Raw genomic sequence first — 25,712 nt, forward strand, 5'->3', positions numbered from 1 at the left:
GCGCTCCAACTGCCTACTCCAGCCAGGCACGGGGGCAGGAACCACACAGACTTTGCACCCAGACCCGGTGGGTAGACTCGGCCGGCGGCATGACATACTTTAACAGATTTTCTGAGCTCCCAAGACAGGACAAGTGGTGGGCCCCCTTGTGTGATCCCTGCGGGAGAGGCACATCCCCGCAGCTCCTCGCCCCTCCCCCCGAGTCATCCTGGGCCGGCTGCGAAGCCAGATCCCACCAGGGGAGCAGGAGGTGGACCACCACGGCCCTGCCGAGGACAGTTGGGAGTTAGTGCCCATCCCTGAGGCCTGAGACCTGGGTCCGCCATGGCCATTGGCCCCACATGGATGGGCAACCTTCTGACAAGGGAGGGGACCACAAACCCAGTCCCTCACCTCTTTCTGAAAATGCTCACCAGCTTTGGAAGAAGCAGCAGCGGAGATCAGGTGTACCGGGGGACCAAAATCCCTATTTGTCAAATGAATCCAAACTCCTCCCAGCAGCCTCCAAGCCCTCGCATGATCAGGCTGGCACTGTGCTCTCCTCCTTCCCATGTGCCGGCCAAGACTTCTCTCACATGCTCACAGAACATCACAGCAGAGCCGACACGGAGCTATATTACCAGTTAGTTACCCCCTTTTACAGATGAGGAGATTGAGGGGGAATAGTAAGTGGCCAAGCTGGGCCTCACCAGGCAGGGGCCCTTCTCCTCAACCATTGTGTCCCTCTGTCTGAAAAGGGGGCACATTCTTCCCCAGCTTGGACCCTTCCCCGGGCTCAGCCTGTGAGTGAAGAACCTCTCCCTCTGCCTTGGAATGTTCTCCTCACATCTCTCTCTTTAGTGCTCCATTAGACCATCACCTCCTCAGGGGCCCTTCGGGACTTCCCCATCCAAAGTAGGCTCCCTGGTTACACTCCACTCTGCTCAAATCTCACAGCATTGGCCACAAATGGTAGGGGGGGATCGTTGGTGGTTGGTTGACTTATTTGTCGTCTGTCTCCCCTCCCAAGAGACTGCAGACTCCCAACAGGTTAAGTACCTTCCTGTCTCATTCAACACTCTGTCCCCAACACCTGGCACAGTGCCTGAAACAGGCCAGGCCCTTGGAAAGTACCTATGGAAGGAAGAAAGGCGGGGAGGGCCCCCAGGCCCAGTGCCCGCTTGTAGGATCAGCCCTCACGAAGCAGCCTCAGCAGCACCCGCTGGGATGTTCCCACCTCTTTCCCAGGGACAGGCTTCCCCATGCCGGGGCCAGACACCTCCCTCCCTCTCCCCTCAAGCACACCGGGGCCTCTCTCTCGTCCTTTCCAAGCCTACTCAGAGACAAAAGGAAGCTCACCTTTACCAGCACCCATGGTGGCCCCCGTCCCCATCCCGGCCACCCGGAGGGGTGTGCCTTACTCATCCCCACTCTCCAGGTAAGGAAACTGAAGCTCCAGGACTAACTGGCCCAAGTTTGTACAGTTTACTGATAGGTGGGACCAGAACCTCTGGCGGTGTTTCAGTTCTCCGGGAAGATAACAGGGGGTTAAAACAGAGCCGTGGGGCGCCTGGGTGGCTCAGGTGGTTAAGCATCTGCCTTCGGCTCAGGTCATGATCCCGGGATCCCGGGATCGAGTCCCGCATCGGGCTCCCTGCTCAGTGGGGAGTCCGCTTCTCCCTCTAAGTCTTACCCCTCTCACGCTCTCTCTCTCTCTCAAATAAATAAATAAAATATTTTTAAAAAATTAAAAAATAAAGCAGAGCTGTGGCCTCCTACCTCAATTCTGACTGAGGGTCAATAGAGCAGGTAGCAGGCACTAGGATGAGCGTGGGACAAATCAGAGGCCAACCTTACAAAGGGAATTCTGAGAGCCCATTTCACAGCCCCACGCCACTGGTGGGCTTCTAGCCTTGCGCCATTTCCGGCAGCAGGAAACAAACAGAAAGTCACATTGGGTCCAATCCCAAGTCCACTTTTCCCATCGGCCCTCACTCAACACAGCCACAGGAAGACACAGTTGCAGCTCAACGGGGAACTGCAGCCTTTGCGGGGATGGTGCCCGTGCCATGAGCCCTGGGAGCCATCCGAGGACTGGGGCCCCCTCCAGGCCTCCCTCCCCAAGGGAGCTCATGTGTGAGGGGACCACACATGAAAAACAGTGCACCCTCTCAGCAGTGGGAATACTGGACATTTTCCTCTTTGTGTCTGTTTAGAATTTTTCTCATTTTTCTACAACAAATGTGAATTTCTTTAAAAATTGGAAACACAACTTTTAATTTTAAATGAATGTTAAGAAGAGGCACATTTGAGGAGGAGCTGTGAGAGGCTGGGGAGCCTGAGCCGGGCAGGTACTGAAAGTCGGAGGGGAGCTTGCCTGTAGCTGTGGACGGTCAGCGACCTGGGAGGGGCCGCAGTGCTCAGGATCCACCCCAGGCAGCCTGCCCTGCGTCAGACCAGCCCAAGACGGTCAGGCTGATTCCTGCCTCCAGCGAGGCTTTGCTCCAATATAAGCATCAAGCAGGGAGTTAACCAGTCTGTGATCCAGTGATGAATATGCCACCTGCAGGATGAAGAAGTGCCACTTGGACAAAACAGAGCCTCTTTCTCTGGGATCCACAGCCTACACCTGCAAGGTCACACCTGCAACAGGTGGGCTCCCAAGAAAGCCACCAATAGCTACACTCCTGGTCCTCAAAACCGAGATTCAACAATAAGGGAAATACATTAACTCACAGAACCAAGGCTACGGGAGGGAGCAGAGTCTGTGCACATGATCCAGTTCACCCCCGACACCAGATGGATGGAGAAACTGAGGACCAGGAACCCGACAGCTCTGGGACGCTCTCTGGTTAGCACTGTCAGGGCTATGCATACAAAGGAGAAACACCGAGTCTTAAAAAGGAAGGAAACTCTGACACATCTATAACATAGATGAACCTCAAGGACATTATGCTAAGTGAATAAGCCGGTCACAAGAAGACAAATCCTGCATGATTTCATTTACATGAGACGCCTAGAGTAGGCATATTCATAGAGACAGAAAACAGAATGGTGGTTGTCAGGGGCTGGGGAGAGAGGAAAATAGGAGGTTCTTGTTCGGTGGGCAGAGTTTCAATTTTGGAAGATGAAAAAGTTCTAGAGATGGATGGTGGTGATGGTTGCCCAACAAAAGGAATGTATTGAATACTTTTGAATTGTAGACTTAGAAGGAGTTAAGATGGGGCGCCTGGGTGGCTCAGTCGTTAAGCGTCTGCCTTCGGCTCAGGTCATGGTCCCAGGGTCCTGGGATCAAGCCCCACATCGGGCTCCCTGCTCTGCGGGAAGCCTGCTTCTCCCTCTCCCACTCCCCCTGCTTGTGTTCCCTCTCTGGCTGTCTTTCTCTCTGTCAAATAAATAAAATCTTTAAAAAAAAAAAAAAAAAAAAAGAAGGAGTTAAGATGATAAATTCACCAGCTCTGCTCCTGGCCCCGCAGGAGGCCCGACCGATCGCCACACTGCGTCCACGGCTACCCAGCTTCCTCAGTGGAGCCTTTCCCATCAGACCAAAAACTAAAATAACTTATTCTGCCAACAGAATTTTGAGGAGCAAGACAAACTTAAAAGTGTCATTTTTTAATTACTAGATTTCCAGAGTTGGGGCTCTAGGGGATTTTTCCCTTTTTTATTTTAATCTATCCAAAAGGTATAAATCACGAATGGGCTAAAAATTAAATTAGCTACAAAGTAAGTCAATCTAGTGTGGCATATGGTGACAATAACTGTGACTATCCTCATGGCCCAACAATAGGGAGCTGACTGAATAAGTTAGAGTCACCCACAGAGAACACACTAAAGCTATGACAAAATTGTATTATAGGAGGATACTTAGCGCCATGAAAAAATTAATCATAATGACATATGATAATAAAATATTAAGTTTAAAAAGTAGGTTAAGAAACAATTAAGTCAATAGGATTCCATTTTGGTACATGTATGTACGAGTTGTATATACATATGCGTATATACATAATACATATGTATATACACATACACATATGGTTATATGCCATATCCCTGTGGGATCGTAGATACAATACGTATAAAAATTTATAAGTAGAAAATATTGATAAATTTAAACTTTTTGGTTTAACATTTTTAATTTCTAAATAAGTTATAAAATATTCTCAAATTCATTAGAGATATATATTTATAGATGGGAAGACAACAAATGGACTAATACCAAATATTCATAGTGGTTGATTCTGGGTACTCAGGTCATGAGTGATTTTTATGTTTTTCTTTGTGTTTTATTGTATTTTCCACTCTTTCTATCCTGACCAGGTATTAATGTGATGAAAATGGTGTCCTTTTTTGTGCCTTGTGATTTCCAGCCTTCTTCCTTTCAGATGATGAGAAGAGATGCTGTCCTTTAGGACAGAGCCCCACGGAAATTGCCAAGGAATAACGGCCATGTCCTCAGCACCCAGCTGCAGCCCCATAACTGCTAATGGCCTCGGGCATTTGATGGTGGACGAAGCACCAGGGAAAACCCACCAGGAAACTCGGTCCCTCTCCCATTCCGTGGGGTTCAAGATTTGCAAGTCCCTTTGCATGGGGTACAACCAACCTGCCAGCAGACGAACCCCCCAAAAGACCACAGCCTCTTCCCTTTGGCCCTACCAACATGTCTCATCCCCAATGTCTGCACAAGAGCTATCTGGCCCTTAAATGCAGCCTGAAAATGGTTTTGTTTGGAGAACATACTACCTCCTGGACACTAAATTAAAACACACAATTAGATTTCCATTAAGTTACAGCAAATTCTGCTGAATTGATCTAATCGGCCTACATTCCTATATGACATCATGCTTTAAAGGCTTGGCCTGAACATAAATACTTAATGTAATAAATACAGTCTGAAATATTTGATCTCCTTGGCAGTTTAATTGATCTACTATAGAGACTGACAGGAAAAATTAAGTTAGTTCTGTCTCGTCTCTGCCGATAGCATATTTTCATCATAAAAGCACGTGAACTACAATTTTGGTTACAAGTAAAGCTCTAGCACACTGATTTCTTGTTGAAAGTTAAGGTTAAGTGTAACAGAATTGAACAAGGAACTGAGTGTGTGGATTTATGAGAGCTTTAACACAAATACCATAGTTCATGTCTTTTGATAGATGATGATGATAGATAGATAGGAAATATATTTTATGATTTGTAATTACCAGCCCCTTGTCATGAGTGGGGTGTTGGTAGATGCCTACCACATTTACGCACAGATTTTTAGATGCTGTGACTATGCGTCTTCACCAATAATCAAGTGCACAAGGTCAAATTCATACCCAAATGTCTTCTACTTTAGAACCCCTGACGTGCTTTCTCCCATCTCCATTTTATGGTTTATATTGCCTTTTACCATGAGTTGTGTTTATTATTATTATATTATTATTATTATTGCGTTCAGTTTTGTACCCAGCTCACCTCCCAAACTTGCAGTAAGCACCCTTCACCCACTCTCACCCCTATACTCCTGATGCCAGAACTGAAATGTCCCATTTGGGTACAAAGTAAAGACTGAATATTTGGGGAAGGCAGAAAGGGAGGGAGAGTCTCTCCTTCCTGACTGAGCTGGCATACTTTAGGTCCTCAGAGTTACCATCTCCCAGGTCCTAAACTTCCTTGGTATCTCATGGAGAGAAACAGTGCTCATGGCAAAGTTGCTCAATCTGATTCATGTCAAAATCCCCAGGTTAATCTGGCAGGTTATTCCGCTAGAACTGACACCAAGTCCCACCCCTGTCTGAACCCCACCCAGCACCTGTACACCCACTATCCTGACATCTGCTCATTTGTTCAGCAAATGCTCCTCGATGGGAGGCAGCTCAGTCAGACATTCCTTGTGCTGTGACAGTCTCAGGGCCAGTGCCAGGGTCCCCTTTCTGCTTAGATGTATTTGAAGGGGCAAACAAAAAATGACAACACCCAGATCCAAGGGCCCTGGCACAACCCAAGGAGCAGCAGGGACTTGCGTTCTGGGCAGCCTGGTGCCAGTTAGCACCGCCCTCCCGCCTTCGAGTGGCAGCCAAAACTCTGGATGGGCAGGCTGCTTCTCCCGCTGCATCTGGGCACAAGCCAGAAACTTTCTGCTCAGCTCCCTGCACTCCAGGGCCCCATTGATTAGCAGGAAGGGCAAACCCATCAGCACCCGTAGGAAATGGCTTCTGGAAAGTGAGTTGCAGTTTTTAAAGCCAGAGAATGACAGCAGGTGCCTGTAAAAGGAACAGAATCGATACAGGGTGTGGGGAGCTGGACGATGGGACACCTGGGTCCCTGACTTGCCCTACTTCTGACAGATGTACTACGTGACCTTGGACAGTCTTATCCCCTCTCTGGGCCTCTGTTTCCCCACTACATCCTGGAATGATAACATACTCATTAAGAAGATTCTTTACAAATCTTAAGTGCTGGGATTCTCTACCCTTGTCTTCCTGACATCAACTGGGCATGGAGAAGGTTACGGCTGACCTAACCACTTTCCCCATAAGAAATGGCTACCTTTTACCCCTTGCATTCCCTGCTCCCCAAATACCTATACCCTTATAACCAAGCCAAGGGCCCCTGGAGGGCTGTGCTGCTTTCTTGGAGTTGCACACACCTCAGACCTCATTAACTATGCCTTGAAGGCTGAGAGGCTCTCCCATTGAGGAGCAAATGCCTGCAGGAAGTAAGACCCTCTGCCCCAGAGGTCTAAAACCAAACCTTAATTAGATCCCAAGTGACCTCCCAGCCTCATCATCAGAACCCTAACAACTGCCATCACATACTGGATGCCTGGATGGGCCAGGCACAGATAGACACCCTGCTCACCACAAGCACTATTGGGTATGACCATCATGATCCTCATTTCACAGGTGGACCCTATGATGAGAAAGTAGCAGCTCTGGGCCATGGCCAGTCTGACTCCAGAACTTGGACTCACCTTGAGGCCATGCCATCCTCTCCTGGGAACGTGGCCCCACCCAACCTCGTGCTTTGCCCTTTCCTCAACTCACTAGGCCTGCCTGCCTCAGTGCCTTTGCTCATGCTGTTCTCCTGCCTGGGGTCCTCTCACCCGCTGGGCGACTCCCATACTTCCTTCAAGCCCAACTGAAACATCGCCTCTGGAAAGGCCTCCTTATTCCTACAGGGAAAAATGTACTCCCCCCTCAGGGCTTCCCCCACACCGTGCCTGCCCTTGTTGGCTTCTATGAAAGCACAGGACTGTGTCACATGAGATGGAATTCTTTACTGACTGTCTCTCCAAGCCCACCCTTGGCCTGTGAGTCCCTTAAGGTCGGGATGTGTCTAATTCATCACCAGAGGTTTGGCCTCTGGTTTAGATTCCGGCAAAACAGGGTACACAGTAGGTGCTGAATGAGGAACAGGAGGGCCCAGTTGTTTCTGGGGTCCAACAGGTGGCCAGCACTGCAGGCTAGTGAGGCCAGTCTCCTACACCCAGAGCAGCATCACCTGCTTTCCTTCTTTATCCAAACCTCCCTATCACTTACTCTGCACCAGACTCTGTATTTGGGGCCGAGGTGAGTGGCTTGGAAGGACCTAGAGGTGAGTCAGATATGACCAACACCCTTAAAGTGCTTGTGGTCAGGATTGGAAGCAAGGTAGGTTCAAAAACAAACACCCCAATTCAAATCACGATGTCAGAGAATCCTCGATGCCTGTGTCACTCAGTCGCTGAAGAGGGCCTTCAATGAACCAACGTCCTAGCATTCACACCTGTGTGCAGTCCCCTCCACTCAAGTCTGGTTGGCCCTGTGACCAGCTTAAATCAATAGAATGCATCAGAAGCAACACTGCGCCTGTTGTGGGCATAAGCCTTAAGAAGGTGTGGCATTTTTTGGTTTTCCGCTCTTGGGAATCAACTGTCATTCAACCCCATCCCAAGCTCACCACAGGGAGAGAGAAAAAGAGAGCTCCCAGCCTCCCAGCGTCCCTGCCAAGGCCCCAGACAAGGAAGCGCTACCATGTTGCAGGTACCAGCCCCAGCAGCCACGTGACCACAACCTCATGAGAGAGCCCAGGCCAAAGCAACAACAGAACTGCCTGGCTGAGCCCAGCCAGTCCTCGGAATCAGGAGAGATAGTAAAATAGCTGGGAAGCTCTACTGCTGCTTTTATTATACTCGGTTTGGGGGCAAAGTAAAACAATACTAACATCTGGAATGGAAATTCTAAGAAAATCCCAAGCCAATCTCCCCATGATCATAGATACAAAACCCCTGAACAAAGAACTTGCAAACCGAATCCAGCTCTATATAAGAAGGATGACATGTCACATCTAATTTAGGTTTATTCCAGGAATGCACAGTTGGATTAACATTAAAAAATCAATCAATGTAACTTACTGTATTAATACATTGAGAAAGAAAAATCACGTGATCCCCTCAACAAGAAGCAGAAAAAGTATTCAATGAAATTCAACATTCATTCATATTCATGATTTTTTTCAATGATAATTAAAATAAAACTCTTAGAAAACCAAGGCAAGAAGAAACTATCTTTACTTGATAAAGGATATCTAAAACAAAACAAAACGAAAAGACAACAAACATGATGGTGAAACCCTGAGATCAAGAATAGGCCAGGGTCGGTCACAAAGACCACATATCACATGATTCCATTCCTAAAAAAGTCCACGGTAGCAACAGCAAAAATGCTCATGACTGATAGAGACAGAAAGATCCGTGGTGCCCCGAGGCTGGGGCGTTGGGAGCAGCCCGGGAAGTTACTACTAATAGGTACAGGGTGATGAAAACGTTCTGAGGTTGATCCTAGTGATGGTTGCACAACTCACTTAATACACTAAAATTCATTGAACCATACACTTCAGTGGATGAATGGTATGGTGTATAGCTCAATAAAGCTGTTATAAAAGAAATGGAATGAGGCAAGTATGCCCATTGTCACCACGTCTATTCAGTACTGTGCTAGGGGTTCTGGCTGGCACAGACAAGAAAAAGAGATAAAAAGCATAAGGATTTGAAAGGAAGAGACCAGCTCTCTTTATCTGCAGATGGCCTGATCATACACATATCATAAAGAATCTACCACTAAACCTAATTATGTGAATAAATCTCCCAAACATAATGCTGAGCCGAAGAAGCAGACACGAAGAATCTGTTCTGTGTGATTTCATTTATACGTGAAGTTCAAAGAAGTCGAGCCTAAATGATAATGTTTCAGAATGCTTGCTTAGGTGGCTGGCAAAAGTCTGCATAGTGCTCTCGCTTTGGGGAAGGAGAAAGGGGTCCAGGATTGGAGAGCTTCTGGGGTGCAGGCAAAGTCCCAGCGGGTGGTTACATAGGTGCTTAAAATGGGTCACTACACTCTAGATGCATGTTTTATGAATTTTTCTAATGAATACATTTCACAATAAAATAACTTAATGTTTTTCGATTGTGATTTTTAAGCCACAACACAAAGGAAAAAGTGATTAAAGAGGAATAGAGGGGAGATGTTGGAGAAGGAAGAGGCTGCCTCCAGCCAAGAGTTTAGCCTTGGTGGGCAGAAGTTTATTGGGCAATAAAGCCCTGTCACTCCCAGAATCTGGACACTTTATCTTGGCCTGAGCCCAAGGCCAAGGCCAGTGTGAGGCAGGGAGGTCACATTCCTGACTAACGAAGGGGCCTGGCTCTCTGGAAGGATGTGGCCAGACCCTGGCCCAGCGCCGGACACCCTGCCCCTCGCCTCGCCCTGGTCCTCACACACACACACACACACACACACACACACGCACGCACGCGCACGATGCAGGACCGGGACTGCTATTCCAATTGCTAGTAACTATTGAGCTCCCACTGCATGCTAACACTGAGCAAGTCCCTGGCACATAACACCTCCAGAGTGCTCACAGCCTGCGAGGCCCGAACGAGGCAGCTCTGCTGGGGAGCTGTCTGCCTCCTGCCCCTCCAGCAGGGGATGGCTGGAGCCACCTCAGCTCCCCAGGACGGGATGGGAGGGCAGGGTAAGGAAAGGTCAGACCTCAATCCCTTGCTTTGCTGCTGGCAGACTCTAAGGACTGACAGCCCCCTACCCGCCGTGGCCCGCCTTGCCCTACAGGCGGCCCTACCCTCCCTCCCACCCCCTCCAGTTTTGGGAAGGTTGGCCGGGATGCCCCCACCCAGTGCAGGAGAGTGGCTGTGATCCCGCAGCGTGAGCACAGACGGAGTTATGAAAGTTCTCCCCCGGCAGCTGTAATTAGTTTCCACCTCACACCCAGCTCTCCCAATCACAGGTTAGAGGCAGCCGGGCTAAGTGCACCAGGGAGAGGGGGCCTCCGCGGACTGTGGCTCACCTGCCCCCATCGCGCTCCGCTCCTCCTGTGGCCAGCACTTCCCCGGAACAAACCCAAGCGCCTCCCTCAGCCATTAATAACCTCCTCTGCATTAATGAATTGTGAACACAAGCCTGGCCATTAAGCCAGCGCAGGAAAATTCTTTGTGTTGCAAAGGCTTTTTCTCTGGACACCCATTACTGTGATGCAAACCCTCCCTGCATGGGGTAGGATCCTGCTGCCTTTTTATTCTAGAGTGTCCATGGAATACTCAATAAGGAAACACACCAACTGCAACAAGATGGGTCCTCTCTGAGGACCATCCCGAAGTACAAAACACATCACTGCCCAGGAAGCCCCACGGAAGGAATGGGTGTCCTGCCCAGGAAATCCTACCAGGGACAGGAAGGAACCCCCATCGTGGCCAAAAAGGTAAGTCACAGCTACAGTAAAGGTCAGAGAAATGGGACACGTTTGGAAGATGCAGACATGACTGGCTCCTTTAAAGGTGAGTGGGAGCCAGGGACTTGGAAACGAGATTGAAGGGGTCTGGTTAATAACGACGGTATTTACCGTGCCACACACTGTTCCAAGAGCCTCAGTTTTCTAGCTCCTGCGCTTCTCATTCAGCTCTATAACTTCTGTCTTGCTATGATCAAGATCCCCGTCTTAGAGATGAGGGGCAGAGATAGAGACCCCCCAGTGCTGTACTCAAGACTTACATAGCTAGGGAACGGAGGCGAGGATTCACCCCAGGCAGGCCGCCCCAGAGCCCTTGCTGGAGGCCCCTGTGCTGGTCGGCTGCTTGGTAATTAAAGGATAATTAAAGGAAGAAACCCCCACAAGTGCCTCGTTTTCAATTACGTTGCTCTGTCCCCGGTGGGCAGTTTCCGGGCCTGAGGTAGCCAGCTGCCCCAGCCCCAGACGGGCACAGCCCAACGCCCATTCGGGAGCCTGCCAGGCAACCTGGAGGCTAGTCGGCCACACCCCCACATATGGACGCTCTGCTTGACCCGCCACCCGGAGGGGCCGTGACCTCCCACCCTCCAGGGGTGCGCGCCCACCTCCCACTCTTCCCTGGCTCCCTACTGCCTGAGTAGCCCTGCTGACCTACCCAGACACAGCCGTCCAAGCACACACAGCCCCTCACGCACTCCCAACACTGGGCCTGCTGAATGAGCACCCCCAGGACCCCAGCCCCGGAGCTGTGGCCCAGCTACCCTGACCTGGCCCTGGGACCTGGCTGGCAGCAGAGCCCACCGCCTCCCCCCAACACAGCCTGATGGTATGCGAGAGCGCAAAGCTCCGGAAGGTCTCCGCACTCGCTCCCTGGCCTGAGGCAGAAGCACCAAGCTGAGCTGCACTGACGTGGCAGTTCCGAGCTGGGTGGATTGTCCAAATACTGGGGTAATTTTCAGTCTGATCTTGGCTTCCCCAGCTCTCTAGCTGCTTCCAAACCCCAGACCTCTGCTTTCAACAGGTATCTCCAAGGAATGACAATTAGTCCTAGTTTCCTAAGAAAACCGTACTCCAGAGTTGTCTGCCACTGACTTCTCAGTCTGTGTGCCAGAGCTCAGCAAAGTGGCTGACAGACCGACTCCCCTTCCTATTTTCTGGGCCACTTCCCCCCATAATCCAAAGATAAAGAACCAGAGTCTACCTCCCCTGGCATGTTCTGGGCCACAGCCACAGAGCTCCTAGGGCCTGTCCACCCCACTCGTGTTGGAGACCGGGCTTGGCGTTACCCCACAGCTCTGTATTCTGGGAGCCCAGCACTGTGGGGGCCCCGGGAGCTCATTCCCTTTACATCTCATGGACCTGCATGCCCTTTCCCTTCCCCCGGTGCAGCCTGCTTAAGGAGCTGACAGACAGTATTCCAAGAGCGCTCCTGTTTTCAGAATACATCCAAAGTCAAAACATTTCCAGGCAAGAGAACAGCCATTAAACTACGTTCAAGGACAAAGAGCCCTCAAGGGCCACTACTTAAAGGGGCTAAGCAAACTGTACCTCAACAACCCCCTAGCTCTCCCACAAACACCCCTGGAGGTTCTCTTAACATTTCCCAGCCAAGGACTTCACATCTGTCACAACAATGCCTGGAACCAAAAGACCGGGACCCCCAGCTCAGAGTCCTTGGCCTTGTAACAGTTAGCTCTGGGAGCAATAGCTGAGGTGTTCCATATGCCCTCTGGGAGAATCCATCTTGCCCTGGAGCACCGGGAGCCCTGCCTTGTCTTCTCGCTCTGGACAGCTGTCACCTGCCTCGCACAGCAGCTTGGGCTTAGATCCTTGGGCCCTGGTCTGGAGGTGCAGGTCACCAGTCACCCTGGTGCTGTCTAGGGTTGGGCCAGAACCTCGGTGGCCTACCCAGGATACTTACTGTCTCCAGCCCAGGGCTGTATGATCCCACTAGGACCACAGAGCCTAGGGAAGGAGACACGAGCACTGGTTTGAGTCTGGGAGCTGATACTGAGTGTGATTTCTTTCTTCTGGATCATTTGCAAGTTGCCACAAGCCGGGAGAAGTGGATTGGGATCTCTGGGCTGAAAGGGACTGTGGTGCTCAGCTCACAATGGTCTTGGTCTCCGATAGTCTTGGGTGAGTCTAGACCCTTCCCCAGGGCTCACACCCAGCAGACCCATAGTTCTCCTCTCTTGCTGGGAAAAAGGAGAATAGGGGTCCAAGGCCCTACCAACAGGTGCCCATCCAGAGGAATGAATGAATACATGCTGTCTGGAGGAAAGGGCACATCAGGATCCTGTGGAGGGCAGCCCAGACCCCAAAGAGGAGACCTAGCTGAATAAACCATGTGGGAGCAAGTGACTTCTCCTCCTCTGAGCTTCAGTTGCTCGTTTGTGACAAGAGGGATGGGCTTAGAAGCCCAGACAGGTGCCTTCTAGCACCAACAAGAAGCAAAGCTCCTCCCACTTAGGTGAGGCAGTCCCCAGGGTGGCCAGCACCCCTGGGGAGCCAGGCTCAGGCCACGAGCTCTGTCCACATTGCCTACCCAGTCACCTGTGGGGGTGCACTAAGGTGAGGGAGGCCAGGTCACAGCCCAGAAGTCCCGGCACTGAACCAGGCCATAGGAAATCAGGGTTGCTCCTCTCGTGGGCCTGTGCACTTAATTTCTGTAGCCTGGGGAAGCCTGGGAAGAGAAGCTATAGGTTGCAAGAGACTGAAAGCTGTCTTGTCCCCAAACCACTTAACGAATGTTCCACAAAAAAATCAGATGTTGAACCCCAGGGTATCTAGAAACTGACTCGTGGGCACACACTTGTTACCCAGGTCCTGAGGCAGAGGCCGGGTGCCCCAAGCACACCTCCAGGGAAAGCTGAGCCCACATGGACTAGAGCCAGGCAGTTCTGACTCAGAGACTTCCAGCTCAGAAAACCTGGCTCCCAGAGGTGCCTCCACATGGAGTCAGGCACTTTTAGAAGGCAAAGACCCCCCAACCAATCCCAGCTGTTTCTCAGAGCAAAATGGCAGACCACGGACTGCTCTGACCAACTGGGTGCAGGTTTGGCCTGAAGACTTGGAGACCACATTTAAAAGATGGGAATATCTCAAATAAAAATCCAGACTTCCAACTTCTCCAGAAATTGCAATAGTTCTGGCAATGCTGTGTCCGCATACCCACTTGACCATCATCAGCTGGCCTGAGCAGCAGCTGACCCCTGCGTGGGTGAATCCACCCCCAGCCCCACCTGTGCCCAGCCCCTTAACAGGCTCCTCACATACCTGTCTCTGACATTGGAGAAATGGATCTTTTCCCCGTGCCTTTCCTGTAAGTATGAAAATGACATATAGACCAAGAGGGTTATGTGCCTCAAGAAAAGTAAGCAAGAGCTCATTAGTATCTGGGGAAGTGAAGACAATGCCTACCACATTCACCTCGCTCATTGTCTGCCTGACACCTGAGCTGCCCCCTGCCCCAGCACACGACTGCCGTCAGGAAGGACTTCCCGTGGGGCACACAGGCTGCCCAAACAAGTGCCCTACAACACGCAAAGATACACCCTAGTCTGGTGAGCACCCTGTGATATCCGTCACCGCTGTAAGCTCTTGCACACCCCAAGCTCCACCCCCTTGACCCCCTCAGCGAGGGCAGCATCCAAGGAAAGCCTGTTTCTAATGAGGCAGACACAGGACAGGCCCCAGGTGTCAGAGTCCAGCCAGAAAAGTCTAGGGAAGGGCTGGAGGGCAGTACGTACCAGTGAGGGATGAAGAGGGGAGACAGATTGACCTTTACCAGGCCCTGCCACCAGCCCTGCCTCTGTCCTGGGCCAAAACTCAGAAGACACAAAAGCCTCTGCTCTGTCTCCCTCTCACCAAGGCCCTGGGCCTCCCGGCTGCAGACACTGTGCCCTCCCTGCTCAGCAACCTGGCCCTCTCGCCCTTCCTCGAGCCACTGCAGGCCCCCTCCAGGGCCCCAGCTCGCCTAGCCAGAGGGCCTGGCCATAGGCAGCCATAGCAAAGACACGGGAATCACGTACAACTCATGAGGTTGGAGGGGGGCAAGCAAAGAACATTTATAAAAGAGGTGGTTACTCTTAGGAGCTGAGCTGGTCCCCACAAAAACAGAGAGGATTTGGCAGACAGACACAGAATTGCTCCTCTGCCCAGACCAGTTCCTTAACTGATCCCTAAGTCCCATTGGTCATCTCCTTCCAGAAGCCCCTTCCAAATGGGACTCTACCTCCGTAGCTCCCTATCAGCCTACTCTGTCCTGTGAATATGTTCCAAAGCCACTCTGGGGTGCGTTCTACATGGCCCCTGGAGCTGAAGGAAGCATGAAGAAGCACACGGGGGGCCAGAGCTAGACAGAGGTGAGCCAGCTGTCTAAGTGAAGGGATTTGCCCAGCTGCCTGGACTGCTCAGAAGTGGCTCTGGGCCTCAGGGCCCCAACTCCTACAGAGGAAAATCCAACCCCAGAAGCATGGCTTGCAGGGCCTTCAAGTGTTGGCCCCTGCCGGGCACCTCCACATTATCTCGGGGCGCTCTCCCATGGGCACACACCATACCAACCATTCTCCAGGCAAACCTCCTTCTCCTCTCCTCTCCCGACACTCTGCATGTGCTGTTCCCTAGGCCTAGAATGCCCTTCTCTGCCTTCTGGAGACTCCCCAGGGAAGCTACTTCATGCCCTCATTCAGCCTTCAGAAACCACATTTGCCCTACGGATTGCCAGTGTGTGTGTGTGTGTGTGTGTGTGTGTCTGACTTATCAGCTGGAGGGGGACCCCTTGAGGACAGGAGACCCCAGATCCTAATGCAGAACAAGCAGGGGACCCTCTAGGAGGAGCCTCTCCCACCGCCTCTATTATCAAGAAAAAGCCTACAGCTTACACCTATACCTCCCCTCCCAGACCCCCTGTGACAGACAAGCCCCAGAGCAGCACAGACCCTCACTGCCCCAGACCCCGTGTGGAAGCCAGCCCTGCTCCTGGCCAGCACAGCTGCCTGGCCTCGTCCCCGGAGGAGTGGGCTTGAGGCAAGGAAGGCAGAGACGGTCACATTCATCCAGCAGGGATGCCCCAGAAGTCCCCAAGGAGTTCCTCTCTCTGGGCCTTACCAAACATCCCTAATGGTTTGCAACCTTCAGACAACAACAGCTATTAAGAAGAGAGCAAACCCTGGAAAATCACCAATCCTAGCCCTGCAGACCTCTGCAGTCCCTCAGGGGTCCCCAGGGAGGTGGGCGGGCACGCTGCACATATGGAGAGGGTCCTTGTAAGCTGGGACAACTGCCCGTCGAGGCCTCACCCACGAGCTGCAGGTTAACACCCAAAACTGTTACCAGGAGAAGAAGCCCCCTGTGAACACAGAGTGGTCCCTTGTGACACAACCACCTCTCAGACAAGCCCCCAGCCAGTGCGGTGATGCCCACAATCTCAGGCCACGTAGAAGACAAACAAGATAGCATGTCGGGGAGCAGATGCTGTTCATGACCCTGACGGTGACCGACAGGAGAGAAGGAGCCGCACTTGCCCGAGGTATAAGGGTGGGCAGAACTGAGAAACCAGGCCGGCCAGACCATCTCCGCGACCCCTTGGGGACAGCGCCCGGCCGCGCCAGCCAAACCCCAGCCCCACTCCACCAGCCAGCAGAGACAAAACGTACCTTTCAGGGAGGCAACATGCGACAGGGCCTGGGCGTAGGTGGCCGTGTTCAGGAGGGTCCCCGGCAAGCAGGAGGGGAAGAAAGGTCCTGTGGGACCCACAGTTCTCCCCAGGCTGCTAGAGAAAAGAAAATCACACTGAGTTCCCAACCCTGTGTACCCGCCAAGCCTCCAGACCCCAGGGGCCCGCCGGCCTCACCTCTGCTGGGCTTCCAGGGCCTCCTTCTTGCTCCGGGCCTGGTCCACCGGGGGCGGGGAATTGATGTTTCTCACGGGAGGTGGTGTCACCTCTGCCATGGGCTCCTTGGCTCCTGGCTCTTGGTCGGAAGCCCCTCTCTCCGTTTTTCTCCATTTGGCCCTTCGGTTCTGGAACCAAACCTGAGTCCCCCATGGAAATGCACATCCCATGGAGGCAGAAAATCAGACAGGAGGAGGGAACCAGTACCCAAACCCAAATGCCTGGGTCCTGTCCCCAGTGCTCACGGCTCACCTTGCAGCAGCTGTGGGGGGGGGGGGGGCAGCCTCCTCTCTCCAAAAGATGTCCCAAATCAGTGCCCTCTGGACTGCAGCTTCAGACCCAAAGATGGGCCAGAAGATCAGTGTAGAAGGCATGACAGGCATTTCTTTAATGAATGTTAAATCATAGAAAGTATCCAAATGCATCACCCACAGTAAGGGTACAAGTGTAGAAATTCTTGACGTATCCAAGTGCATTTATTTGATGTGAAACGTATTTCCTATGATTGTGGGGAGGGGACATCATCGTCACAGCAGTTTGTAAAACACTGCCCTGGGGTTTCCTCATCAAAAAGGCTCATTCCTGGGGCACCTGGATGGCTCAGTCGTTAAGCATCTGCCTTCAGCTCAGGTCATGATCCCAGGGTCTTGGGATGGAGCCCCGCATCGGGCTCCCTACTCTGTGGGAAGCCTACTTCTCCCTCTCCCACTCCCCCTGCTTGTGTTCCCTCTCTTGCTGTCTCTCTCTCTGTGTCAAATAAAATCTTTAAAAAAAAAAAAAAAGGCTCATTCCCTCTTAGCAGGTTTGCCTGAGCACTGGACTGTGTCCGGCCTCAGACCTGTGAAATCCTCTCTGACGCACCAAAACTCATGACGGGCAGCCCAGCGCACCCACGATATACAATGCCTCTGGAGTCAGCCCTGGTTTGGTTTAGAATCCACCCCGACCCTGTAAGGCAGGTAGGTCTACCCCCATTTTACAGATGAGAAAACTAAGCACATACAGGTTAATTAACTGGCCCAACGTCATTCAGGTGGTAAGTGGCAGACCCACGATTTGAGGACCAGTGGCTTGGCTAGGGACCAGATCCAAACTCCTTGGGAGTAATAATGGTGGCCACCCCCAAGCATTGTTAGCCCAGAGACACACGAAAAACACAGAGCACTGTTGCCCGACACACAGCCATCAGTCACTCGGTAAACATCAGGCAGCCTGATCCCTTGCCATGCTCAGGTTAGGAGGAGCCTTACGATGCACCTGCCCTAAGTGCCTTCTGAGAGACTGGTGTGGAATTCTGCAAGCCTTAGCAATCAGGATGGCATCTGCAGAGGGACAGCCTCATGGCAGCCGGACAGACGGGGCCCAAGGTGTTCCCAGAGGTCAGTGAAATCCTGCTGCTCTTTACCCAGCAGAACCTCGTCCCTTCTCTCCTGGGAGATAATTCCTGGCTTTCAAAAAAGGCCTGGCTCAACCTCCCTCCAGCCCCCCACCCGGAGCATCCTCCCCTCTTCCCACCTCACACTGGCCCAGGAGAAAGCCTGTGTCCCCGGGGCTGAGCCCTCCACCAGCCCACCCCACTTCTGAATTTTCATTCTCCTTTAACTGGGTTTCTTTCTTTTTTAATCCAGTTGGCTTTTAATTGCACATATCAGCAACCATTGAATAATGATTTTATCTATATTCTAAATTTAGGGCAGTTAAATGCAAAGCAAAATGCAGACACTTTCTTGTGTCTTAATTGAATGAAGGTCACAGCTATAACAACATTTAATTGAGCTATTTTTCATTATCATATTTTAATGACTTTGCACTGACAGTTCGCCTGCTTCTGAGGAAAGAGCATGATGGAGTCGTTTATTTCCCTATTTAGTTATTGTTTGACAACATCAGCTTCGATTAAGCCCCTGCTTTATAGAACATTAATCATATTTGAATGAGCAAGGGGTATAAATGTAAACACATCTCCCTTCCCGCCACCGAAGCCCGCGTCCCCACACGGAGGCTCGCTGAACACATGCTTCACAGCCATTGTCTGTTTGCATAATAGCCAACAACAGCCTGACCAACAATTCCCAGCCTTAATTGTTACCACCCCTATCTCACCCTTGCACCTTTCAGGAAGAAGTTATGATCTTCCACTTCTGAATGCTCAATAATTGTGTCATTTATCTCAATTTGCAGTTCAGTCTTTAGGCAGCTATTGGCAAACTGGCATTAAGAAAAGAAGGGATAGACAACATCCTGGCCAAAGGAGATTTTCATTTCCAAATAATAATCAGTTTAATTTGCCCACATATGACCAATGATTCATGTTCAGATTTAATAATCAGGATCACATAATCTGATTATAGGGGAAATAATTTGTTTACAACCCCCAATTTACTGCTCAGAATTCCATTATCTCTCTTCAGCCATTGGTTTTTAAGAGATACTAACATGACCCAGGGGAACCGAAAGCAAACTATTATATTTCCTACAATTAGATCTTTGCATAGTCTTAACCCCAAGCCCCTACATAAAAAAGAACAGAAACAGCATGGAGGAAACCCCATAAATAAAATGAATATATAATTGTGCTCGAAGAATAGCTCTCCCGGAGAGGCGGCGCTGCGAATCCATTCCTCCCGCACTCGGGCACATCTGCCGGGCTCGACGGGTTTGTGCACTTAAACGTAATCACCGTGTGGCTTCTAAAAAGAAATCCTGCTTAGAGACAGTCACCGCGGGCCATGCTCGGCTCGGAGGCAGCCCTCTTGCTGCTGCCTTTTAAAGATTTTTAAATTGCACAAGTTCTTCGGATCCACTTCGCTGAAAGAGTCCGCGTCCAGGGGAAAAGTTGGACATGATGCAATTTCTGGAAAGCAGGTCCTACCCTGTTCCCATCTGAAAACATAGTTCTCTGCAATTGAGCGGCCTTACCCCAGAGCGGTCAGAGCTGCTTTGAGAATAGCATCTCAGCTCTTTTTTTTTTTTTTCCAAAGCAAGGAAATGGATGTGCATTGATGTAATTTAGTACCTTAGAGACGCGGACAAATTAGTGTAGAACATTATCACTAGTTAATTATGAATGACCGATTAATCAACCTAATCTAATATTCCACATTATGTTGATGTTATTAAAGTGCATCATGAAAATGACAGATAGTCTTCATTTGCTTTCTTTGGCCAAATGTGCACTCTGCAGTCATGATGTCAAAAAAAAAAAGTTTGCCAGTTTTAATATTAGAGAGTTAAATAATTAAAAAGAAGGTTTACCTGCACTCTGGCTTCTGTGAGGTTTATTTTCATGGCTAGCTCTTCTCTGGTGAAGACATCGGGGTAGTGTGTTTGGGCAAAAACTGCCTCAAGAGCTTCCAGCTAGTAAAAGGAAGACATATTTACTGGTGAGAGGCTGTGGCAAGGTGAGAGGAAGCAGGTGCGTATTTCAAATTTGCAAGGAGCAGTGAGAATGTAGTTGCACAGATCAACTGGGGGAGGAAGAGGGAGAAGAAAGCTCTTTGAAAAGATCCCACAGAATTAAAATTTTAACCACGGGTGACTTAGGAGCTAAGACTCACTAACGACATCGGGGCTCCCCCAAGAAATAAGAATAAGAAGAGAAGCACAAATATTTATATGCTTTTCCATTTAAATAGATTCATAGGAATCAAAGGCTCTAAGGGGGGCTTATGAGTCAGAGCAATCCACACAGCCTTCCCCATAGGACATAGGAGAACAGGAACAACTTGCAGAAGCCCTCACTGTGTCAGGCCCCCAGAAACTCCCAAGAGGTATTTGGGCCACCTTCCTGACAGCTCCAGTTTGCACAGATCTAAGAAGAACCCAGGTCCAGGAAATACAGTCTGAGGGTCCCACTAGTAGCCCTTCCATTTATGGACGGCAATATCTTCTACAAATCAGTCAGTTTCTTGGGCCCCAGTCCTCCCATCTATCTGCCGGGATTAAGAATGTCCTACCTGCATTTCTCAACGTTCAGATGATATTGCTGATGTGGAAATGTTCCCCCAAACTACCAACCTAGGGCAAATGTGAGCGATCACTATTGTCCCTTTATTTCCTGTCTGGGATCAGAAGATCCAAGTCATCTATTCTCTCCCCAAACAGATTTCTTGACACATAAAGCACTCAAGAAAACAGAAAGATCCAGTTTCCATAGTTGGCTTTATTTTAAAAGACAAAGAAGAGCTGCTCAAACTCTGAAATTTTGGGAGGCAGGAAGTCGCTGACTCTCAGAAAGGGAGCGCCGTCATTACCTGCTGAAGAGTAAACGTCGTCCGGTTTCGGCGCTGTTTTCTGCGCAGAAACCCATCATCGAAATCTCCTGGAGAGTGGTTGCCAAAGGGTGCCGTGCCTACAGGGAGCAAACTGAATCAGCCTGACCGGAGGGCCTCCCTGTCCTCACACCGACCCCGGACACACATGCTCATTCGGAGGCACCTCCAAGCAGAGTCCTGCCTGTCCCAGAGCATCTTTCTCTGCTGCTCTCATTGGGGCCCTTTCTCTTCCACTCTCTCGTGCTCTCTCTCTCCTCCAGTAACCTTTGACTTTAGGCCCCAACTATGTTTATTTCATTGGGCAGGTGGCGACCTTCTCCCCCAAGAAGGCCAAATCCGCTTTTCTTGTGAAATTCTGGACTCTGTGCCAGGAAGAATCACCGGCTTGAGGCAGAGCCTTCACTTGCCCTTTGGTTTCCAGCTGCACCTGCGTCCAATGTGCCTTGAACTCATCCCCTACCTCGGATTCTTTCATAGAAGCCTCCACAGTTCCTGTCTGCTCACCTGCTAGTTTACTTTCCCTTGTTTCTATAAACAACAAGGCTGACCGGCTGGGGGTTGGGAAGGAAAAAAAACACCAAGCGCTTTCACTGCACATTTCTCCTAGAACTTCAGGACACAAGGAGGTAAGAAGTTTATAAATGAATATTAATTACTGTTGGTCACAGCTCATCAGCACCATAGTGGATCTGTTATATAGATGTCAATTAACAAGAGGTCTGCACCAATAGCCAGCGTCCTGAATTCCAAGAGACTTAGGCAGGGCCACTCTCAAAGGGCATCCCACCCTCTGGCCAGGCTCATAAAGGACCCATTGCTCTCACTTCCCTGAAAAGAAAAGCATCCTTTCCACCACCCTCCCCAGCAGCCTCCAAAGCTCATATAAAGCCAGAACAGAATTTGGCCCCAAACGTGCATTCAGATCATTTTCCGAATATGCACCATTTACTCCACAGTCTACAATGGCTTCTTAGAAAAACAAATGAGCAAGTTCCCATTAGCCAGTGAATGCTGTACCTGCCATGGGCTCTGGTCTCAGAAGCACTGCATGTTTGGCATTCGGAGCTGGCAAGCCACACAGGCAACCTCCCTCAGAAAGACCTCAGTCCCAAAGAAGCAGGGTCCTCTGGACTTTTTAAAATTCTATCTACTAACGGGGGTCCCTCCTACTTATTATTCTGCTCTCTAGTGCCCCATCCTTTGCCACAATACCCCAGTCTCTCCTGAAGCCTTCCCCTCCAGCTTCTTGTCCAAATTGCACTCTTCCTCAAAACCCTAGTTACAAAGATTTCTCTCCAGCTCACTGGCAACTTCAAAGGGACAGCCTCAAAGCAGCCTTATTTCCATTATTTTGCAGGAAACCAAATTGTCTCTCTTTGATTGGTGAGGATGGAATGCAGACTCTGAGATGCTCCAAACATTATCTGCCTCAGCCTTCTAACTTATACCTGCTGGTCCGAAATTTTTCTACAACATGTGCACATAATATCTGTAAGTGAAACATTGTGTGCCTAATTGAATCCTAAAAAAGACCAATGGCCCATCGAATTAATAAGAACAAATAGAAAAGAGGAAAACATGAGAAGAGGCTTTTTACTTAAAAATAAGTAGAAATGTTGATAATATGAAAATGTTAAACCCTGCCAATAATTAAACAAAACAATGAACTACTATTTTCACCATTTTGACAAAAAAAAAAAAAGATAAGGTGCATAATGATACCCAGTACAGTTAAGAGTGTAATAAAATGTGCGTTTTCATTAACCATTTGTAGGAGCATTAATTGGTGCAGCCTTATTAGAGGGTAATTTGACAATATTCATCAAAGATTTAAGTGCACATATACATATTTAATCTATGAATTAGGTAAAGTATGCTGAAATAGAAAAAGAAGAACATTCCTGGCAACACGGTAAAAAGAAAAAAAAAAAGAACTGGGAACAGCCGAAGTTCCCACCAGTACAACATATAATGGAATATTACACAGCTGTTTAAAAGAAATCAGTAGATCTGTATATATTGACATGGAATAATCCCCAAAACATGTTACAAAGTAAAAAAAGCAACGTCCCAAAGGATGTGGAAGTATGATCTCAGCATAAAAAAGGCATAACATATAGAAAGAAAAAGTGTGTTTTTCTTGAAGGAATCACAAGAAACCAACAATAGGGAGTATCTTTTTAAAAAAAAGGTGGAGAGGAAGGAGGATTTCACTTTTCAATGTGTAGGTTTCTGTTCTATTTGAATTTCCTAAGCAGGTATATGTAGTACTTTTTAATTCAATATTAGTAAAATTATCTGAGAAGTGAGATGATGAACCACGTTTTGCTTTCTTCTTTATGCCTCTCTAGATTAATAAGGAATAAAAATTAAAAAGCTCCTAAGCTGAGGGAGATGTCATATTCCAAAGGTCTGTTCTCAGCCCTGCAAAGCACAGCAGATCACCTCCCCAGCAACACTAAACTGACAAAAAAAAAAACACCCCTTTCTGCAAAACTAGCTCAGAAACACATCTGCAGAGGGATAACAAGGTTCTTAAAGACACATCTCCTTTCTTCTGGTCCTAGCACTCAGAATCAGCACTGAGGTGGGATGTGCCTGGGGTGTGGGAAGGAAAGGTGAGCAGCCAACAGTTCAGTGCACTGGGGCCATGATCGGCCAGGCCAGGACTCACCCTAAGTGACTTCTGCAACCCACCCTGTAGATAGGGCTTTTCCCCTAAGTTATCCAAGCAGCCCACCACCTGCTAAATACCCACATCTTGACCTTCCCCTCTTTAACCTGAGGAGTGGGCTGTGCCATACCCATCAGTCCAAACCCCAGGTTCAGAAGTGCAGAGAAGTTGTGTCCTCCGCACATGCAAATGTCCCTCCAGGCCTGGGGTACAGTGTCGGGGGATGCACCTCCTAAAACTGGGCAGCACGGGTCCTTGGAGATTAAAGGAGGTGAAATGCAGACAAGTGTCTGGTCTTCCCTTCTTAGGAATGCTGACTGACCTAGCAGGGCTTAAACACGGATCCTTAGCCTCCTTTAGAAAATTCTACTGAACTCTTAAAAGCGTCCATGGTTAAGACAAAAACAAACTTTCTGAAATCCCTGGGCATGTTGGCCATCGGAGGCCCAGTTACTGCTCCAGGTAACTGGAGACAAGGTGGATGAGGTCCTCTGATGTCTCAAGCCCCTCAGTGCCTCACCGCCTTTGCCCTCCCCCATGCCTCCCTCGATTTCCTGGCCTCCAAAATTCTCCCACCCCACAAATAAATCAAGGGAGTAGGTTGTCAAAGCCAAATCCTGGTATTCCTCCCAGTTATAAAAGTTCTAATATCTCACGGCTGAGAATCCTGCTCTGAGGAAGATGCTGTTACAAGTCCAGAAGGTATGGCTTTGCATTTGTCTAATGCCCACCCAGGGGGTCCCCCGAGGCCCTGTGTGGGGGCACCAGAGAGCCAAGCTGTCTCCTTCTTACAAACCTACTCCCACCTAACAATCCAGGGCAGAGAACACAAGAGGGATCCTGAGGCAAAATGTCTTCTAAGGCCTGGAGACCCTCAAACTCTCAAACCCTGGCCATGGGGCTGCCCCTGGGAGTGGGGAGTGGTTGGTGTCTGGGCTCAAGAAACCCAGTGAGTCACAGGGAAGGAGCCAGGCCAGGGCACTTGGGGTGGTGGTGGGCTGGGCCACCTAGTTCCAAAGGGCAGCAGTGGCCCAGAACAGATGTTAAAGCTTCCCTGAGCAGGAGGGCCCTGCCCTCCAAGGGAGAGCAGCCTAGCCATGGGTCGTTCATGGCTCATGGTCGGTGTCAGGACGATGAGGGCCAACTCCCTACTCCACCTTGGTTTTTCGGGATGTTTGCAAAACACCGTGAAAGATTGATGCGGCCCCCAGGGCCCGGGAGACCCGATTAGAGGCGTGACACCAGCATCTGTGCTGGGAGGACCTGGCGGGTCCCTGCTGTGCGAATAGCCCCGGGCCAAGCGGCCCAGGCGGGGAGGGAGGTGGGAGGCAGGTGGCGACAGGGCGGAAGGCTGGAGTGAGATGTAGGGAGGAGGCCAGGGGCACCCGTACCCACCCCCCGGCGGCTGCAACCCTCGCGGAGCGGGAACCCATCCACCCACCCACCCGCCACGCTGCCGCTCCGGAGCTTTCTGGCCAGCTCCGGGCTGTTCGGAGCGGCCCCAGGCGCGGCGCTTACTCACCCTCTAGCTGTGGCGGGCAGTGGAAATAAAACATCGCCGACGGCCGGATCAGCTGGACAGCGGGGCCTGGGGAGGGTGACCGCTGGACAGACAAGGAGCGCGTATCTCCGGCCTGGCTGCAAAGCAAACAGCGATAGAGTCTAAGTCTCCCTCTGCCCGCGCCCCGGACTGGCCCTAGTGCGCACTGGGCGCCCTCCTCCCGGAAGCCACCACCCTCCCAATGCCCTAAGCCCACTGTGGGGATTGAAGGCGACACGGCAGCTCCGTCTTAAGCCCGGTCCCCGTGGGACAGCCCTTCGGTTCGGGTCCACCTCCCAGATAGCGATGCCCCCACCTCGGCCCCAACACCAAACCCGGGCAATCTAGCTCCCGGCTCTCTGGGGTCCCCGCCGCAAGCCCGGCCACCCCGGCCACCGCAGCCGGGTCCAGCGAGCGCGCCAGGCCATCTGCGCGAGCTGCAGCCCGGGCCGGGAAGGCAGCCGAGCCCCAAGGCCGGGCGCGCGGGGCCGGGTGAGTGGGTCGGGAGCCGCGCGTACCTCGGCGGGCTGCGGACGAGGAAGGCCGGAGCGTGACCGCCTCCGGTCCGCACGCCGG

The 25,712-nt window shown here is 50.6% G+C and overlaps 1 protein-coding gene across 1 annotated transcript in view; it reads right to left on the reverse strand.

The window, feature by feature from the left end:
* The window catches only part of DRGX (dorsal root ganglia homeobox), a 27,043-nt gene extending 1,891 nt beyond the window's left edge, over positions 1-25,152 (reverse strand). Inside the window, exons 1-5 of the mRNA XM_032432313.1 lie at positions 25,119-25,152; positions 20,902-20,999; positions 19,904-20,005; positions 16,610-16,788; positions 16,413-16,525 (exon numbers count right to left, since the gene is read on the reverse strand). Coding sequence (XP_032288204.1) covers positions 16,413-16,525; positions 16,610-16,788; positions 19,904-20,005; positions 20,902-20,999; positions 25,119-25,152 — 526 coding nt within the window. The remainder of the gene's footprint in view (positions 1-16,412; positions 16,526-16,609; positions 16,789-19,903; positions 20,006-20,901; positions 21,000-25,118) is intronic.
* Positions 25,153-25,712: the final 560 nt, after the last annotated feature.

The sequence above is a fragment of the Phoca vitulina genome, unplaced genomic scaffold (assembly GCF_004348235.1).
Source record: "Phoca vitulina isolate PV1807 unplaced genomic scaffold, GSC_HSeal_1.0 scaffold48, whole genome shotgun sequence".
In the NCBI taxonomy this organism is placed as follows: Eukaryota; Metazoa; Chordata; class Mammalia; order Carnivora; family Phocidae; genus Phoca; species Phoca vitulina.